The sequence below is a fragment of the Microcaecilia unicolor genome, chromosome 3 (genome assembly GCF_901765095.1).
Source record: "Microcaecilia unicolor chromosome 3, aMicUni1.1, whole genome shotgun sequence".
Classification (NCBI taxonomy): Eukaryota; Metazoa; Chordata; class Amphibia; order Gymnophiona; family Siphonopidae; genus Microcaecilia; species Microcaecilia unicolor.
In genome coordinates this window covers 239,307,344-239,328,053 of record NC_044033.1, presented here as the reverse complement: position 1 = coordinate 239,328,053, position 20,710 = coordinate 239,307,344, and the positions used below count along the sequence as shown (strand labels likewise).

Genomic DNA, 20,710 nt, shown 5'->3' with positions numbered 1-20,710 from the left:
GGGAGGCTGTGCTCGAGAGCGAACCCAACCCGGAATATGAGGTGGACCGGATACTAGATTCCAAACGCCGTGGAGGTCGGCTGTTTTATCTCTTTGCTTGGAAGCATTTTGGTCTGGAGGACAACTCCTGGGATCCGGCAGGTAACGTTCATGCTCCGGACCTGATCCAGGAGTTCCACTCTCATCATCCTACCCGACCCAGACCGGAGCGGAGAAGGGGGCTTCCGGAGGGGGTACTGTTACGTTCCTCACCTGCGGTGCGGTCCGCACGGGCAGTTTGCCACCAGTCTCGATAGCGGTGGCCGGCCATGTCGGCAGTCAGAGTCGGCCACAGGGGCGTAGGTATGGGTGGGCCTGGTGGACCCAGGCCTACCCAGTCTTTTGTGACCCTTTTCATCCACCCTCCATGCAGCACGAGATCCCTCCCGTTGCACCTCGCTGGGTCCTCGCTAATAACCAACGCAGAGACGCAGGACCGCGGCTCTCTGCCTGCCGCTACTGCTTCCTGTGCCAGCCCGTAAGTTTACTTCAGGAGAGGCAGGACTGCTAGGCTGAACTTGCTACAGAAGTGCACAGCAGCATTACCCTCGGCCTCTGGTAAGAAATGCTGCCCTTCCTGCACTGCTCCATCTGTTGAACTTTTTGTCCGCTTTCATTTTCTTCCCTCTCGCATCCGCTCCTCCCCCTCCCCTACTCAACCTCGTCCCCCCCCCCCTCCCATAGTCCTCCAGACCGAACTGTTACCATTGTACCTGCAGGCATTGGTTAGGACAGGATGCCGGCGTCGGGGTCCTTCTGCTTCCACGTCCTGCCTACTCTGATTCAACTTGCTGTTTCTGCGTAGGCAGGATGCGGCAGTCAAAGGACACCGTCCTTGACCGTCTTGACCAAGGAGGTTTGAAGTGATCTAGTCCACGGTAAGCAAGGAAGCCAGTTTGGTTAATCTCTGTTTACATTCCCCCGAATAGTTGTCATCTCCTCTAGTACACTCAAACCAAAGCAAGCAAACCTATGAGCTGCAGCATCCACGTTGCCGTTCTTTATTGTTTGTCCATCTGTAACAAGTCTAAAGCTGTTTCAGTTGGATCAGTAGTGCCTTAAAAGGTAGAGGTCAAAGGTTTTTGGTTTTTTTTTTTACTTATTGGATAGCTTTTTAATTTATTTGAAAGCTTCCTATATAGGTATAAATATCATGAAATAATAATTGAAAGCATCTTTAAAAAATTATTATAGCTGGTAGAAACTGCAATTTTAAACTCTGTATTTTGTGCTCATTTTTCTACACTAATAATAATAATAATAAATAAATAAATAAATAAATAAATAAATAAATAAATACACTGTATACAATAGAGATGGCCAAATTTCAGTGAGGATATCCTGTTTCCTGATGGGTTCATCTTAACTGTTGTTGTAATCTACCTTGGGAAGCCTGGTGTTATAAAGATGATGGAATATATTGAAATTAAATGGAAGTAGAATTAAATTCTCCTTTCATTGGGGCACATGGACTCACATCTTCATCTGTTTTGTAGAAGTTTACCTTTTAGATACACAAATGGATTATTCTGTTTTGAACATGTTTCAGGGGCAAGTGGTTTTATTAGTCAAAATAAAAATAAATATTTTGTTTCATGCAGATTTCTTTTGTTTAAACATAAATGGGCTACATAAGCCCCTAATGCAGCCCATATTGGTTTTCTTATATTTTGTTCTTGTGATAACTTATGATGGTGCGCCGGGCCCACGCCTTATAGCTGGATAATTCTTCAGGCTGGCTGGGTGGCATTACTGAGGCTTTTTTTCTCCACTTTCTAATGGCTGGGTTGTGTTTGTCTGTCTGGGTCACATCAGGTGTATTGAAACTACTTGTGTATTTGCAGCTTTCAGGCTGTGAGGTTGGATTTTCATATTAAATTTGAGAGCTTAGGTATATGATTGATAACTTATACTGTGCCAAAACTGAAAACTCTTATCTCTGTCTGGTTGGTAATAAAATGATCTCATTGTAAACACTATCCACCTAAAAGGTTGTTTTGTGGCTATACATGAAGAATTGTGATACTGAATAAATAAGCATATGTGTGTGTCCCTAGTCATGATGCATCCTAAATTTATATAATCCTTTCAAGAAATCCAGTTAATCTTTTAACTTATTAGTGGAGCATAACCACAGAGGCTTGGAATGGTCGCATTTTCAATATGGTAATACTAGGGCCCAGCTAAGGAACAGCCAGGTTATTTTGAGTTAGTCTTCACTGGACCAAACTTGCTTTCCTTGTGCCATCACTATTCAGCAGGTAGGCAGTGTCTTAAAAGATGGAGGATAAAAGATTATTTTTTCTTTCATTTATCACACATTATTCCAAGCAAAGTCGGGTTCAATATGGCTTACATTTGAAAATACAGTGAGACAGAATAATAGGATTCAGTTATATCACGGGAACAAATAGATGGATATGTCTGAAACATTTAACAAAGTTGAGATTAGCATATATATGATATATACCCAACTGAGCATTTAAAGGTTTGTCCATTAATGATACTATTAGGCATATTTTCAAAGCACTTAGCCTCCCAAAGTTCCATAGAAACCTATGGAACTTAGCCTCCCAAAGTGCTTTGAAAATAAGCCTGTATATGTTCAGAAATCCGTGGAGGGGCATAATCGAATGCGAACGCCCATCTCCATGGGCGTCTGTCTCCGAGAACGGGTACGTGAAGGGGCGGGACAAACCATATTTTCGAAAAAAATGGGCGTCCATCTTTTTTCCGATAATACGGTTTGTGCCAGCCAAATGCATCAGATTTGTGCGGATTTGAGCTGGGCGGTTTCGTTTCTCAGCGATAATGGAAACTGAAGGCGCCCAGCTCAAAAACGAACAAATCCAAGGTATTTGGTCGTGGGAGGGGCCAGGATTCGTAGAGCACTGGTCCCCCTCAAATACCAGGACACCAACCGGGCACCGGCACTTGTAACAATAAAAAAAAAAAAGTTAACTACCTCTGAAGTCCATAGCTACCTTTCCTTGGGTGCTGAGCCCCCCAAATCTCCCCAAAAACCCACTGCCCACAATTCTACACCATTACCATAGCACTTATGGCTAAAGGGGGGCACCTAGATGTGGGTACAGTGGGTTTTGGGGGCGGTTTGGAGTGTTCCCATTTACCACCACAAGTGTAACAGGTAGGGGGGGGGGGCCTGGGTCTGCCTGCCTGAAGTGCATGCACCCACTAACAACTGTTCCAGGGTCCTGCATACTGCTGTGATGGAGCTGGGTATGACATTTGAGCCTGGCATACAGGCTGGAAAAAAAAGTTTTTAAAGTTGTTTTTTTTTGGGTGGGAGGGGGTTAGTGACCACTGGGGGAGTCAGGGGTGGTCATCCCCGATTTCTTCCGGTGGTCATCTGGTCATTTAGGGCACTTTTTTGGGACTTGTTCGTGAAAAAAAGGGTCCAAAAAAAGTGACCCAAATACGCGCTAAAAACGCCTTTTTTTCGATTATCGGCCGAGGACACCCATCTCTTGGCCGATAAACATGCCCCAGTCCCGCCTTCACCATGCCTCCGACAAGCCTCCGTCAACTTTGGCCGTTTCCGCGACGGAGTGCAGTTGAAGACGCCCAAAATCGGCTTTCAATTATACCGATTTGGCCACCCACGGGAGAAAGACGCCCATCTCCCGATTTGGATCTACTACTACTATTTAGCATTTCTATAGCGCTACAAGGCATACGCAGCGCTGCACAAACATAGAAGAAAGACAGTCCCTGCTCGAAATATGGGTGTCTTTCTCTTTTGAAAGTAAGGCGGCTAGCCATTTAGTATAGGTTGGCTATGCCCGGAGAGAGAGAGCCAGCTAACTCTCTCCCTGGGAATAGCCAGCTCTGCAATTTGGGGGGGGGCACAGAGGTGGACCGGGGAGAAAGCCTGTTGTTAATTAGCGCAGACCCGGCAAGGTGCAACGGGAGGGATCTCGTACTGCATGGCAGGTGGATGAAAGGTGAGAGAGAGAGAAACGTGGTGAGGGGAAGTGGTGTGAGTGCGCTGCCGCTCCGGTTTATCCCGTCAACGTAAGAGCGAGAGCCCTGGCATTAGCCACCCTGAGTAGCTTGACAGAAATGATCTTTGCCCTGTTCGGTTGTGTCCTTGATTTGTGCCCCCAACTGAACCCACCATCCTTATCCCATTAGATGCCTGGTCTCCCAGGGTGCGGCCTCCTCCTTTTCCCTCAGCTCTCCAGCCCCCCCCCCCCTTGTCTTCCCTGCAGGGTAAATTTCTTAGGGGCCCTTTACTAAGCTGCGTAAGAGTCTATGTGTTTCCAATGTACACCAAAATGGAGTTACCGACCAGCTCTTGCGGTAATTTCAATTTTGGCTCGCATATCGGACACATGCCAAGTGGTATTTCATGCACATAGGTCATTACCACCTGGTTACCATGTGAGTCTTTACTGCTAGGTCAATGATTGGCGGTAAGGTCTCAGACCCAAAAGGGACACGTGGCAATTTTGATTTTGCTGCAAGTCCATTTTCGGCAAAAATTTTAAAAAGGCCTTTTTTTACAAGAACGCTGAAAATGGACCGGCGTGCACCCAAAACCCGCTCTTAGTGAAAGGACACCTTAAGAAGGTACCAAAGTTAGTAATAGTTGAAAAGGTAAGAAAACCACATTAGCCTTCATAAACTACAAGAGACTGAATGAAGAGGAAAACAGATGACAATATCTGGAAAAGCTAAGAGAAGCTGATAGAGTAGTCAGGAAAGCAAAGATACAAATGGAAGAAAAAAACGTTACTAAGGTAAATGGGGGACAAGACATTTTTTAGATATGTTAATGATAGGAGGAATTGCAAAAATGACATTGTGAGATCTCTTAGCGGCCTTATTTAGGACAGCTTTTGAGCTGTCCTAAATTAAGCCGCTGAGAAATGAGGGTGATGGCATTGAATATTAAAGGCACCCGCATAATGCTGGACTCCTTATAATGCTGCCGCCCCAACCCCACCCCCCTGTACTGTCCCTGACCTGCACATTTTTTTAGTGCAGTTCAGAGGCATAAGTACGTAAGTATTGTCATACTAGGACAAACCAAAGGTCCATCAAGCCCAGCATCCTGTTTCCAACAGTGGCCAATCCAGGTCACAAATTTATTTATTTAGATTTTGCTCACACCTTTTTCAGTAGTAGCTCAAGGTGAGTTACATTCAGGTACACTGGATATTTCTCTGTCCCAGGAGGGCTCACAATCTAAGTTTGTACAAATACATGGTAAGATCCCAAAAAAGTACAAAACATTTTATGTTGCTTATCCCAGAAATAGTGGATTTCCCCCGAGTCCAATCTAATAATGGTCTATTAACTTTTCCTTTAGGAAGTTGCCCGAACCTTTTTTAAACTCTGCTAAGCGATATTCAGTGGTACAGTCTGGTTTATTATTTATTTATTTTTGGTACATTTATACCCCACATTTTCCCACTAGAGCGAACACAATGTGGCTTACAATCTTACAAAAGGTTACAATATAAAGAGTGTAATGACACAGAAGTCTGAAGGACGGGAAAGAACATGAGGGCATAACACGTTGGATAAACAAGTATAGGTAAAATGAGGAAGGTGAAGACTGAGCATTAATTGGAGGGATATGCCCAATGAACATCGAGGAATAGGCAGCCCAAGGGGATTTAAGAGGGCAAAGCCTCTCCTATTCACTTAAATTACTTTGAATATCGGACCCTTTGAGTATTAGGGTTCTAGGAGCAAATGCAAGAATAAGGGATAGAAACCCTAAGCATCAATTAAAGACGCAAATCAAAGATAATGCCACAAATTTGATTAGCACAGCTTGAACTTCTACAGCATTAAAAAAAAACCCCATTCATTTCAGTTGTTTTTGGTTACATATTGTCTGCTATTCATATCAGGCCTCAATAGGATAATGCAACATTTGGGCATAAAGATACATCCCAGCAGTCCAAGACTGGAAACTTGTATGGCAAATATCTCCACTGTTACCATGTATTTTCCTCTTGTGCTCAGATATGTTGGGATAAAAGTAATCCAAACACTGCAGAACACCAGCATGCTGAAAGTAATGTACTTGGCCTCATTGAAACTGTCAGGTAGATTTCTTGATAAGAACGCAATGATGAAGCTGATACCAGCCAGAAATCCCAGGAAACCCAGAACACAGTAAAATGCAATCATTGACCCTTCATTACATTCAATTAGTATTGACCCCGTTTCTGATTGCATATTAAGATATGGGAATGGGGGAGCAGTAAACAACCAGATGAGACAGAGAATAAACTGAAAAATAGAGCAGGAAAGTATTATAGTATATGAGATCCTGGAACCCATCCATTTCCGGAGCTTGCTTCCAGGCTTGGTTGCATGAAAGGCCATAACCACAGTGATGGTTTTTGCCAGAATAGATGAGAGAGAGATTGAGAAAGTCATCCCGAAGGTAGTATGACGGAGAATGCAGGTCACAGGCTCAGGATGGCCAATGAACATCAAGGAGCATAGAAAGCAGATCATAAGGGAGATGAGGAGGATATAGCTGATACTCCAGTTATTGGCTCTCACAATAGGTGTGTCTCGGTAATGAATGAAGATTCCAAGAATAATTGCATTGATAAGAGAGAAGAAAATGCTGCTGATAGTCAAAGCCATCCCAAGAGCCTCTTCATAGGACAGGAAAATTGTTGGTTTTGGGATACAGGTATCTCTCTTATGATTGGGCCAGTGGTCATCTTGACATTTCACACAGTTGTCCATATCTGAGGAAAATGAATATAGTCTCAATATCTCATAAACAGTATTGATTTTGGGATAGTGCATTAACCTTAAATTAATTCTCTATATTCAGACTACAGCAAATAATGTTTCTTTATAATATCCTGATGTTTAGTTTGGTGAAGTAGTTTTGATGCAGATCAACCAGTTACAAATCAGAATCAGTATGTACAGTAGACAGACACTTTGCCAAGAATAATTTCAACTCATTTCACTAAATTAAAAAAAAACAACACATGACTGGTGTTGTTTCCTATTTATCTCAGCCCTTTTCTTCAACTCAGGGGTGGCTTGAGTAAGGCCATATAATGTGCATTATGACCCTAAAAATACTGCAGCAATTTTTAATTCACCGCATTTTAGTCATTAATTGATCATTTTACCATCCTGAAGCATCGGGCTTCAAAACATTAGCCCGATGCTCACGGACCATATAATATTTGCTTTTAAAGGCTTGGAGGTAGCATTTTATCTTTTGAAACATTTGCATGCTTTCTCCTCTTTCCTGGACATTGTTCCAGGTCAAAAGACATGCCTTCATCCCTCCAGTGATCAGCTGGTTGGCTATCCAGCTTATTTTCGAAAAAGAAAGACGCCCATATTTCGACCCAAATCGGGAGATGGGCGTCTTTCTCCCGTGGGCGGCCAAATCGGTATAATCGAAAGCCGATTTTGGGTGTCTTCAACTGCACTCCATCGCAGAAACGGCCAAAGTTGACAGGGGCGTGTCGGAGGCGTGGTGAAGTTGGGACTGGGGCGTGGTTATCAGCCGAACGGAAATGGGCAGCTTTCGCCGATAATGGAAAAAATAGCCGTTTTTAGCGAGAATTTAGGTCACTTTTTTGGACCCTTTTTTTCACGAACAAGTCCCAAAAAAGTGCCCTAAATGACCAGATGACCACCGGAAGGAGTCGGGGATGACCTCCCCTGACTCCCCCAGTGGTCACTATCCCCCGCCCACCAAAAAAAAAGAACTTTAACAACTTTTTTTTCCCAGCCTGTATGCCAGCCTCAAATGTCATACCCAGCTCCATCACAGCAGTATGCAGGTCACTGGAGCAGTTGTTAGTGGGTGCAGTGGACTTCAGCCAGGCAGACCCAGGCCCATCCCCTCCTACCTGTTACACTTGTGCTGGTTAATGCTGAGCCCTCCAAAAAACCCCAAAACCCACTGTACCCACATGTAGGTGCCCCCCTTCACCCCTTAGAGCTATGGTAATGTTGTAGACTTGTGGGCAGTGGGTTTGGGGGGGATTTGGGGGACTTAGCACACAAGGGAAGGGTGCTATGCACCTGGGAGCTCTTTTATTGTTTTTTGTTAATTTGTAACAGTGCCCCCTAGGGTGCTCAATTAGTGTCCTGGCATGTGAGGGGGACCAGTGCACTACAAATCCTGGCCCCTCCCACGACCCAATGCCTTGGATTTGTTCGTTTTTGAGATGGGCGCCTTCAGTTTCCATTATCACTGAAAACCGATAGCGCCCAACTGAAAAACGGCCAACTCCTAGGCATTTGCCCCGCACAACCCGTATTATCAGAAAATGCGGGTTGTTCCGTTCACGGATATAGGCACCCATGGAGATGGGCGTTCGCGTTCGATTATGCCCCTCGCACGGCACCTTTTTCAGACTTGGAGATTAGAACGGGTCTTGAGAAAAACGTACTTCTTTTCTACCTTGGACCTTTTTTTCTGTTCCATTATGGCAGAAAAATATCCATATTTAAAGCCCACCCAAATCTCACCCAAAACACACCTCCAACATTGCCCCCTTGCAATTTAGATGAACTATAGAGTAAAAAGTCCCAAATTTGAGTTTTGAAAATCACAATTTAGACAAGTTGGTGAGAAAAGATATCCATCTATTGTTTTGTGCTGCTTTTGATACATTTTTCTCTTTTGAAAATGAGCACCATCATAGCTAATAACCCTCAGTCACTGACATGCCACATAATATCACTCACCACTTTGGTTTGAGATTTCTCCCTGTGGACACGGAATACAGTCATAGCAGCAGATGGGTTGTCTCTCCCTAGCTGATTTTCTGAAGCCAGGGAGGCAGCTCTCACTGCATTTGGATTGAGGAGGTGTCTAAATATTAAAAGAAGAATCTGGGTAATTTGATATAACATTCACCTGTGATAAAATGCAGGTTTCTATATCTGTCCACCTATGGGCCAAAGCATGCTTTCAAGCCTCTGAAATTCAGCTTGGAACAGAAATGTCATGTGTGCTGCTATTTCTTATTTTTCAGGTTACTTTGAAAACTAAGGACCCTCCTTAATAAGCTGTTCACATCCACTCACGCTGCGCCTTCTTGCTTTCAATAATTCAGTATAGTCACAAAGTGGAGTTCTGAACTGCCAAATCTACTTAGGATGTATCTGTTTCAGCAATAAGGGACAGTGTTTATAACAATGACAAGAATTAGGCAGAGGCCAACAAGGGCGTAGCCACGGGCAGGCCTGGACAGGCCCAGGTCCAGCCACTTTTGCTCCAGGCCCGCCCACCCTAACTAGCCCCAACCAGTGGCATACCTCTCCCAACTGAGGCTCCAATCTTTTCCTGCCTCTTCTGCCCGCTCTCCCCGTCCATGTGGTCTGCTCACTTTTACTGCCCTGAAGCACCGTTCTCCCTCCAGAACCAGCGATTCCCAAAGTCAGCCTTCTGCCAACGTGCGTCGTTGGGGCCTCTCCTTAGGTGCGTCCCGCCTACTCTGCAACTTCCTGTTTTCTGCAAAGGTGGGCCGTGCCCCTGAGGAGAGGCCCCGAAAACGCACGCAGACAGAAGGCTATGGGAATCACTGGTGCTTGAGGGAGAATGGCGCTTCAGGGCAGTAAAAATGACCAGACCACACGGACAGGGAGAGCAGGCAGAAGAGCGGAGAAATGCAAAACTCGGGAGGGGATGGAGAAGGGAGAAAGCACTGCCCAGGTAGGCCAAGGAGGGAGAGAGAAGCAGATGCTGGGGAGGGCAGAGGGAAAGTTTTAAAATAACTGTACAGGGGTAGGGGTGGGAAGGGGGCCCACCCAGGTTAAATTGGGGCCCACCCAAAATGGCAGGTCTGGCTACGCTCCTGCCGTGACAGTATGTAGGCATCCTGATTTCTTCTTATAGGACACAGAGATAAGCAGAGAGTCAAAGATCCTCAGCTGAAGAAAGATGAAAAGGGCTAGCCCCAATGTGGAAGAAAAAAGAAATTGGAAGTCAGATAAGTCTTCTTCACCAGTACGAACACACACCACGTGTACAGACTGAGTCAAAAATACAATTTTAAGAGTGTTTTCACACAATTAAGCGAGAAACTAACTTACCTGAGGTTTACTCTAAATACTTACCTGCCTAGGTTTATATTGCTTAATGGAAAGTTGCTATTGTCCTACAACAAAATTTGTTATACTTAGCTGATGCTTAGATAAAAGCCTTGTTGAAGAAATTTTCTTAACTACATTAAAGATTAAGGCCCCCTTTTACTCAAAGCCCACCTCTCTACCACTGCTTTTGACACCTAACTCACTTGCCCTGACCTTTTATCCTCACCTCTTTATTCCCTTACCCTTAATTGTTCTGTCTGTTTACCTGTCTTATCTAGATTATAAGCTCTTTGAGCAAGGACTGTCTTTTTGTATATGGTTTACAGTGCTGCGTATGCCTTGTAGTGCTGTAGAAATGATAAGTAGTAGTAGTAGTACAAAGCTGTACTAGCAACAGTAATGCCAACACAGCCCATTATTTTTTTGTTACATTTGTACCCCACGCTTTCCCACTCATGGCAGGCTCAATGCAGCTTACATGGGGCAATGGAGGGTTAAGTGACTTGCCCCAGAGTCACAAGGAGCTGCCTCTGCCTGAAGTGGGAATCGAACTCAGTTTCTTAGTTCCCCAGGAACAAAGTCCACCACCCTAACCACTAGGCCACTCCTCTGAATAGGTTGTGCACTTCGCTCCATGGATAAATCCTTCTTATCTGTTCCCTTCTCCACTACTGCCAACTCCAGACTTCGCGCCTTCTGTCTCGCTGCACCCTACGCCTGGAATAAACTTCCTGAGCCCCTACGTCTTGCCCCATCCCTGGCCACCTTTAAATCTAGACTGAAAGCCCACCTCTTTAACATTGCTTTTGACTCGAAACCTCTTGTAACCACTCGCCTCCACCTACCCTCCTCTCTTCCTTCCCATTCGCATTAATTGATTTGATTTGCTTACTTTATTTATTTTTTGTCTATTAGATTGTAAGCTCTTTGAGCAGGGACTGTCTTTCTTCTATGTTTGTGCAGCGCTGCGTATGCCTTGTAGCGCTATAGAAATGCTAAATAGTAGTAGTAGTAGTAGTAGTTGTGTCGACATTGCTGTGCAGCTTTGTAAAAGGGGGTCTAAAGTTGTTCCATGTGGACTTAAAGTGAAAAGGATCTGTAACAGAGTTGCAATGCACTTACTGTAAAAGATTCAGCTGAGTTTATATGTTCTTTTATTGTTGGGGTTTACATTTTTGTCTGGTTTGCTACTACTACTACTACTTAGCATTTCTATAGCGCTGCCAGGGTTTGGCCCAGAATTTTAGTTGTATCAGCTTACTTAAATATTTTAACTAGGGTTATTCATCTCTGCACATGTTAACAAAGATTCTATGGTTATTTAACATTTTAAACTAATTCTAATAGTTAACACATCTTAATTAGAATAAAAACATTTATTTAAAACACTTTTTGGTCATATTTCGTTATTCTATATCTGAAATCTTTACAAATATGTATGGAAGACTTACAATAATATCTTCTTCAGAATTGTTCATATTCTCAGCTTTCTCTGAACATAAATACTACTTTATCAATTTTAAAACCTATTTGCCAGGTCTACTGCTCTATTATTTTTGCGTTGTGTAAAATTGAGATAACCCGATTACACAGATACAGTTAACAGTATACATGATGCAACGTGGCCCACGACTTCCCTCATTCTGTAATGTTTCTTAAATCTGACCTGGGTGAATGAACTCTCCCATACAATTGCCTTCTCATTGATGATGAAATCCTGCCCTTGGGAAGCGTAAGGATTATAACTTCCAACAATTTCTCGATGCAGTACTCCATTGGGTAGATGGACCAGATTTATAATATTATAGCCAGTGTTCAGGTCTCTATTCTCAGTAAAAAAGATCTCTTCATCCAGATTGTTCTTAAAGTGGACGTTTTTCAGATAATGATGAAGCTAAAAATTAGAATTTCAATAGTGAATGTATCTGTCAAGTTAATTGGCAAGTTCAAACATATTTCTGCTCAGATTTATTTTATTATTATTATATAATGCTTTACACAGGGGCTTATTTACAAAGCACTTCTGGGACTCATTTTCACAAATTGGGCACTCGGTATACACTCAGAGGTATTCCTTTTGCACTAAAAATACCACACAATAGTCTTATTTCAACTGTAAGTGGAATTTATTTTGGCTGCAGCCATGACTTCAAGCATTGCATTTATAAAAAAAACTTTACATACAATATTAATTCAACTTGCTATATTTTAACATTTAGCTGTTGCCTAGGTACACAGCCCTTTCTCAATTGCTACTTTTCGTTACCTCACAGGTGTGCCGTCTAAGCACCCTGTGTTTCCTCTCTGTGCTGTCTCAGTGAGCACCCGTTGTTCTTTGGGCGTATCCCGTTGAAGGATGCACCTATCTTTCATTCCACACACCCGATGTACTGGGCCTCCCGACCGTCCAAGCTGTGTCACCATTCTTTCTGTCAATATGTCCGCTAGCAAGCGGGCATATAATTCTTTAATTACATTTCTACTTTAATCCAAATATTTAACATCAACTTATAACTATTATCTGCCAAGATGCTGTGTACCCAGCGCTGGTAACGTATAACTGACATAGAGTAATGCCAGGCCACGACAACTACCGCTCTGGCCATAGGGTAGGTGGGCTGGGTCAGCGCTGCTCTCTGTGTTCTCTCCTCTCTGCAACTGCCACCTACCCCCCCCCCCCCCCCCCCCGCTTTCTCTTTTGCTTTTTACTCCTCCTTTAGGCTCCTCCTTATTTCTTTAACCCTTTCCTCCCCTTGATTGCTATACCATTTGCCATGCTCTCATTCCCCTCGCTGACCAACCGCCCCCCCCCCTTCCTGTCTTCATTAGCCTTCAGCCCATTTGTGTTCAGCCTCCCCTTAATGGGTTTGCCTAGGTCTAAAGAGAAAAAGTCCAAAAAGTGGCATATATCTACATTTGGACATTTTAACATTCAAATTAGTATTTTCGAAAACAATTTTAAGACATTTTTCTCTGACGTCTGACAGAAGTGCATTCAAGTCATAAGGGCATATGTTAAGGGCGGGATCTGGGCGTTCCTAACACTTGGACATTTTTCTGCCATAATAGAACAAAATAAAAACATCCAGGGCTATAAGTTGGATGTTTTGGTCTAGACCTGTTTTATTGTACAGCGCTGCGTAACCCTAGTAGCGCTTTAGAAATGTTAAATAGTAGTAGTAGTAGTAGTAGTAGTAGTATTAACAAATAATCCACAAAAAGTGCCCTAAATGACCAGATGACCATTTCAGGGAACCAAGGATAATCTCCCCTTTCTTCCCCAATGGTCACAAAATCCCACACACCCCCAAATGGCAGATGACGTTTAATGTAAGCAAGTGCAAAGTGATGCATGTGGGAAAGATGAATCCGAACAATAGTAACATGATGCAAGGTTCCACATTAGGAATCACCGACTAGGAAAGGGATCTAGGTGTTAACGTTGATGATACTTTGAAACCCTCTGCTCAGTGTGCGGCGGCGGCAGCTAAGAAAGCAAATAGAATATTAGGTATTATTAGGAAAGGAATGGAAAACAGAAATGAGGACATTATAATGCCTTTGTACCATTTCATGGTGCGACCGCACCTCCAATTTTGTGTGCAGTTCTGGTCACCACATCTCAAAAAAGATATGGTGGAATTAGAAAAGGTGCAGAGAAGGGCGACAAAAATGATAAAGGGGATGGGATGACTTGCCTAGGAGGAAAGGCTAAAGTGGCTAGGACTCTTCAGCATGGAGAAAAGACAACTGAGGGGAGATATGATAGAGGTTTATAAAATAATGAGTGAAGTGTAATGGGTAGACGTGAATCGCTTGTTTACTTTTCCAAAAATACTAAGACTAGGGGGGTACACAATGAAGCTACAAAGTAGTACATTTAAAACAAATTGGAGAAAATATGTCTTCACTTAACATGTAATTAAACTGTGGAATTCATTGTCAGAGAATGTGGCAAAAGCAGTTAGCTTAGCGGGGTTTAAAAAAGGTTCAGATAGCTTCCTAAAAGAAAAGTCCATAAGCCATTATTAAGATGGACTTGGGGAAAATCCACTGCTTACTTCTAGGATGTACTGTTTTGTGATCTTGCCAGGTACTTTTAAACTGGATTGGCCTTTATGGACCTTCGGTCTGTTCCAGTATGGCAGCACTTATATACTTATGTACTCAAGGTCTGCAACCCAGGCGAGCTTTCAAGATTTCCACAATGAATACGAATGATATTGATTTGCATATACAGCTTCCACTATATATTTGTTGTGGAAATGGTGAAAATCGACTGGGTTGTCACCCTTGAGGATCGTGGTTGCCCAATCCTGGCCTAATGTATTTAGCTAGTTGTCCAGGTTATTGGGGATTACACCAAGGGCGCTGATTACTACTGGCATTACTTCAGAAATTTCTCTTCAACCCAACTATCATCTGCTCTTTAGAAGTCACTGATTCACACCTGCTTTTTCTTATTTTAACATCACTGTTAAATCATGTCTTATATGTGGTAGGTGCTTGTCTATTTGTATCCTAATATACCAGACCGAACAGTGGTTGAAAAAAAGGACAAGCAGGTGTGAATCACAGAACTATCAATACCAGGTGACAGTATGATTATTATTATGAAAACATAAAATATATTTAGATAGGGCTATAGAAAAATCATTATAAAAATATATATAGCTAGGGCTATAGAAGAATCAGATATTTAAAATCTAATTTATAATACATGCTTATTTAGATTTCATAGTCTGAAAAAATGAAGAGAATGAAAGAAAAACAGAGAAATGAGAAAGAAAGGAAAAGAGAGGGACCAAAGCTAGAGAAATTGAGGGTGATTGTCAAAGCAGTTTACCAGGATAAATAATCATTTACTTGATACAATAGCTGAGGTAATATTTACCCTTCTCTGCCTTGCTAAAAGTTTATGATGAGGAGGAGCTAGGGAGCTTAACCCAGATAGAAGCATTGGTGTGAGAGCTCCTCTGAACAAAGAAAACTGCTGGATCTTCCACCAAACATTGTACGTGGAATTATCATTACAGAATTGGCATTTAACCCCATAGTAATTTAGTATCATTGTAAATGACGGCAGATAAAGATCTGTACGGTTCATCCAGTCTGCCCAACAAGATAAACTCATTTTACATGGTATGTGATACTTTATACCCGAGTCTGATATGACCTTGCCATTCTCAGGGCATAGACCATAAAAGTCAGCCCAGGAGATTTTGCACAAATTTATTGAATACATCAATGGGGTGGACCCTCATATTTCATTCACAAGCAAAATAAGTACGAATGAAATAGAGCTTTTGGATATAAAGGTAAATAAACAAGGAGCTAAGGGTTTTGATACATCGATCTTTAGAAAAGAAACTGACAGAAACACTTTGTTGCACTGCTCGAGCTTTCATTCAGTATCTTTGAAAAAAGGTGTGCCTGTCGGCCAGTTCTTTAGGCTACGTAGGTTATGCTCTACTAAACAGGAGTTTAAAAAACAAACAGGAGATATGGTAAAAAGATTCATTATGAGAGGGTACCCCCATAAGGTGGTCAGAAAAGCATTTAAACGAGCATTATACTCCCATTGCGAATGGTTATTAACCCCCCCCCCCCCCCACAGTAAAGAAAGAGAAAATCAATTGGTATGCATACTTCCCTATTCCACCCAAGCCCATGCCATAGGTGGTATCATTCACAAATACTGGGGCATATTACCAATCACCCAAAAATTGCGTATAGACGCAGTAGAAATGTAGGGGAGTGTTTAAAAAGGTCTAACAACAGGGGTAATAGAGGGGTCCATGCCCCGTGAGGCAGATGCGTGTACTGCCGATACTCAATGCACACAGACTATATTGTAATACCTGGGACAAACAAGAAATTTTATTTGAAAGAGGACACCACATGCAAATCTTCTCAAGTGGTGTACTGTATTACATGTCCGTGTGGCCTTTATTATATAGGTCACACGAAACAGAAAGTAAAATCTCGCATTGTGGAACACATCAGCAACATTAAAAATTCACGCAAAGAGGCCCCTCTAGTAACCCACTGGGGTGAGAAAGGTCACACAATAGACCATGTCAGATTTGTGGTTATATCTCAGGTGAAAATGGAGAGGGGGTTGACATCAAACAAGCACTATTGAACACAGAGCAAAGATTTATCTGTATGTGGCATAATGTCATTCCGGACGGGTTAAATTTAGAAGTAGAGTGGTGATTGGCCACAGCGTGCGATACGTGTCTGCATCACATTAATATATAAAGAGTTCAGGATATCCGCTCGAAATGATTGGTGCCGTCACCTGGTGGACGCTAGCCCCACTGGTAAGCAGCCGTTTCTTGAGTTAATTGTGATTTAAAATGATATATGGTTAATAATAGAAGATATATAGCTTAACATTATGGTGGTTGTATACTTTGTTAAAGGGGTAGGACTCTTCTCCTGAAGAAGATGGTAATCGAAATGCGGTCCCACATCGAGAAGCAAAGGAAATATTACTTAAAGGTGTAACAGTGTCAATACTTAGGAAGTGTTACCTGTGTTGGGAGGCACGAGGAAATGACCTGCTGAATGAAAAGGAGAACATTTAGAAGAGTAGTGAACTGTGAGGTCTTTACTTGTGCTTGTGCTTGGTATAAGAAGAAAAGGAATCAAAGAAGGGGATCAACATTATAATTGCTGGCTATAACAAGGACATTTTATGGCAAAGGATATGGAGAACACTGTGTAATAATAGTGGACTTCAAGATGGATAATTAGAGAGATAGCACAATGATGCATTAAACAGGTAGTTACTCTTTATGAAGCAAAAGATTAATGTGTATTTGAACTATATAAGCAAGGTCTGATTGTTTAATTATTGGGTGATATAATTGGCCTTGCAGCTGCATGGTGGTCTCCATGAGTAACAAGTAATTTAATTTTAACTGCCAGACCCTAACCATTCTTCTAAAGTTCGGAGATCCCTTCTCATCCTTTCTACTCCCTCCAGGGTACCCACTCTATTGACTATTTTCGTGTCATCCGCAAAAAGATAAACTTTTCCTTCCAACCCTTCAGCAATATCTCCCACAAATGTATTAAACAGAATCGGCCCCAGCACCAACCCCTGAGGAAGTCCACTGCAGAAATTCCTTTCCTCCGAGTGGATTCCATTTACCTCCACTCTCTGCCACCAGATTTCATATAACGCGCCTAGAGATCCTGCTGAAATCCAAGCATATACTATAACAATGTGTGTAATTTAATTAGCTTAACAAGCTAATTAGCATTGATGATAACTATGTTTTATTGGTGTAAATGGAGGTTCATAGTTTTAGCTGCTGAGATATCAACTAAGCATATTCTATATACCGTGCCTATATCTAGGCACCGCTTATAGAATACGCTTAGTTGGCAATGTTTTCAACATGGATTTTTTAGGCACCATAAATGGAATCTCCCCTTTAGTGCTCATATTTTTGGTGCCTACTTTTTAACTCCCTTATTTGAATCTACCCCTATGGGAGGAATTCATGAAATGTCGCCTGAAAAAAGGGGGTAGAGGTTATTCTATAAACCACACCTAAAGTTAGTCATGTTTTATAGGCTAGTGCTTAAGCCCAGGATCACGCTTATATTTAGTGCAGCCATTTGTACCAGCATAAATGTGGTACAAATGCCCCTGCTTAGACTTAGGTGTGGAGTCCCTTATTCTATAATTACCCATGTAACTAAAAGTCAAGCCTGGGATCTGCCCTGATCCACCCATGTTCCTCCCATTTCCACGCCCCCTTTTCTGACTCTTATTAGCATCAAATATTGCTTGATAAAATGCCACCTTATTGATGCTAATTAGCTCATTCATGTGTAATTTTTAGTGCTTTTTATAGAATTAGGGGTATATGTGTAGAAAAGGTGAAAAGAATCACATTAACCATGCTTTGTTTCTTTCCCCACTTCTTCAGCTATTCCTCTTGTAAAGAATCTTATGAAAAACATTCTGTGATCGTGGCGATTCAGTGTCTCTCTGGGATCACAGAGTCTCCAGTGCACTGAGTCTCCTTTTCCTCAAAGTCTTTGCTTTCCCATTTTGCTTTGTCTCACTTTCTCTTTCTTTTGAACAACACAACATAACAAATGATGTTACCTTCCATGGTAAATAATCGGATAATTTCCACATTTCTCTACTCCATGTGATATTGTTTCCAAAGCCAGACATGAGCATGTCATGCAGTGCGTGTGCCAGGGCGTACACTGCGTTATATACACTATTGCTCTTCTTAATGTAGTTGGTGTTACAGGGTAGAATAGCTGACAATTTTACATCAGAACTGCAGGATCTTATTATGTCTTTTGGACACTGGTTGTCACACAGGCCCGTCCACCACTGCTTAGTAAAATCATCACTTGGAAGCAGGGTAAAGTTCACCTCCTGAATAAATTTTGTAAAGCTTGGGATCTTCTTCTGTACAATTGCAAAAGATAAGGTGTTGTTCTTTATATTAGGTTTTCCATTAACTTTCAAGGGCATATTCAGTTTAGTTTTGGTGATCCAGACCTTCCCAGGGATCATTAAAAAAACGGGTATATGGAATATATTTTCTGCATTAGTATAGAGAATGATCACTTTAATTGGTAACATGTAGCTGTCCATTATTATTTTATATATTTTTACCATTGTAATTACATTGATCTTGTTGTTAATGAATAGTTTTATGAATGCAATGCAGCCACCATTCTGCTCAATCCCTTCTCTCAGGATCTGAATTGCCCTCAGGCTGCTTTCGTCTTCGGATGCAATGATACCAACCCAGGTCCAGCCAAAATGCTTTAGTAACCTGACAATCCCAGCACAGAGGTGCATTTCACTAGGGACAGTCCGGTAGAAAAAAGGAAACTTAACTGTGTCACTCATTAGAAGATTCTGCGAGATGAAACTGATCTGTTAAAAAATAAAAAATAAAATAATAATATTTATTTATTAGGATTTATTTACCATCTTGTTGGAAGAATTCATTCAAGGCGGTGTATAGTAAGAATAAATCAAACAAAAGCAATAGAAAATAAATGCAGTAAAAATATTCAAATAACAATACAAAGTATGGCGTGAAGGGGCATAATTAAACAGGGCGCCCAAGTTTTCCTGAGGGCGTCCTCGCAGGACGTCCCCGCGAAGGGGCGGGGAAACCCATCTTTCGTTTTGATAATACGGTTGGGGACGCCCAAATCTCAACATTTAGGTGAATCTTAGAGATGGTCGACCTAAATGTTGAGATGGTCGGCCTTAGAGATGGTTGTCCCCGGTTTTCGGCGATAATGGAAACCGAGGATGCCCATCTCAAAAACGACCAAATCATTTGGTTGTGGGAGAAGCCAGCATTTGTCGTGCACTGGTCTCCCTGACATGCCAGGACACCAACCGGGCACCCTAGGGGGCACTGCAGTGGACTTACTGATGCACTAACTGAACGGAAAAAGCCCTTCCCTTACCGATCCCTTAGCGATTCGGAAAGGAACGGGCATACATGAAAGAAATCACATGCAAATGAGCTGCTCGCTGTTAGCTCATTTGCACACGATTTCCTTCCTAAGGAGGGGAACCCAGCGCAGAGCAGCCAAGCGTTATGCGTGGCTGCTCTGTGCATGCCAAAGATGGCTTCATACACGTAGCCAAGCTGCGTGTATAATAGCTGTCTACAACCTTAAATAAATTGCTGTCTACAACCTTCAAAAACACAAGTCCAGGTGAAAATGTACAAGTGCTCGTCAGGGATGTTTTTTTTTTTAAGTATGGGTGAAGGACGTCCAAGTGTTAGGTGCCTTCGCTATGCCTCCGTCCTTGCGACAGGCAGTGAATGTCCAAAATGTGGATGTTTTTGTGAGAAGGACATCCATGCCTTTGCTATGCCTCTGACACCCCCTTTATTTATTTATTTGGATTTTGGATCACAAGTAGCAGTATTGGGATTTGAACCTGCTACCTCTGAATTATAAGACCAGTGCTTTAACCATTAGGCCACTCCATTCCACTCTCTTGAAATTTGGCTGTCCCTGTGGTGGGGGGGGGGGGGGGGCAGTTCAGGACATCCAAAATGTTTGAAAGAAGGACATCAACGCCTTCACTATGCCTCCACTGACACACACACACACCTCTCTCCCCCCCAGGGACCTGCATACTGCTGCAATGGACCTGAGTATGATATTTGAGGCTGGCAAAAAAAGTTTTTTAAGTTGTTTTTTTCAGGGTGGGAGCAGTGGCGTAGCCACAGGTGGGCCTGGGTGGGCACAGGCCCACCTACTTTAGGCTCAGGCCCACCCATAAGTGGCACAACTCTGATGTGGCTGGCGAGCCTCAAGCCTCGTCAGCAGAAGACTCTCAGCATCTCTCCCTCCCCTCCTCCAAAGACATTTTGGCATCTGTCAACCACCCAACCTCTCTGTACCTTTTCAATTTTTCAATGTTTCGCAAACAGCGACTCATACCTGCAGCTCATGCCAGTTCAGAGCCTTCCCTCTGATGTAACTTCCTGTTTCCACAATAATGGTACCAGGTCAGAGGGAAGGCTCTGGACTGGTAAGAGCAGCGGGTATGAGTCACTGTTTGCTGACAGTGAAT

General features: G+C 42.6%; 1 protein-coding gene across 1 annotated transcript in view; it reads right to left on the bottom strand.

Moving 5' to 3' along the window:
• Window positions 1-5,883: 5,883 nt before the first annotated feature.
• The window catches only part of LOC115464479 (vomeronasal type-2 receptor 26-like), a 32,032-nt gene continuing 17,205 nt past the window's right edge, over window positions 5,884-20,710 (bottom strand). The window contains exons 3-6 of the mRNA XM_030194855.1: window positions 18,242-19,036; window positions 11,777-12,004; window positions 8,761-8,887; window positions 5,884-6,782 (exon numbers count right to left, since the gene is read on the bottom strand). Coding sequence (XP_030050715.1) covers window positions 5,884-6,782; window positions 8,761-8,887; window positions 11,777-12,004; window positions 18,242-19,036 — 2,049 coding nt within the window. The remainder of the gene's footprint in view (window positions 6,783-8,760; window positions 8,888-11,776; window positions 12,005-18,241; window positions 19,037-20,710) is intronic.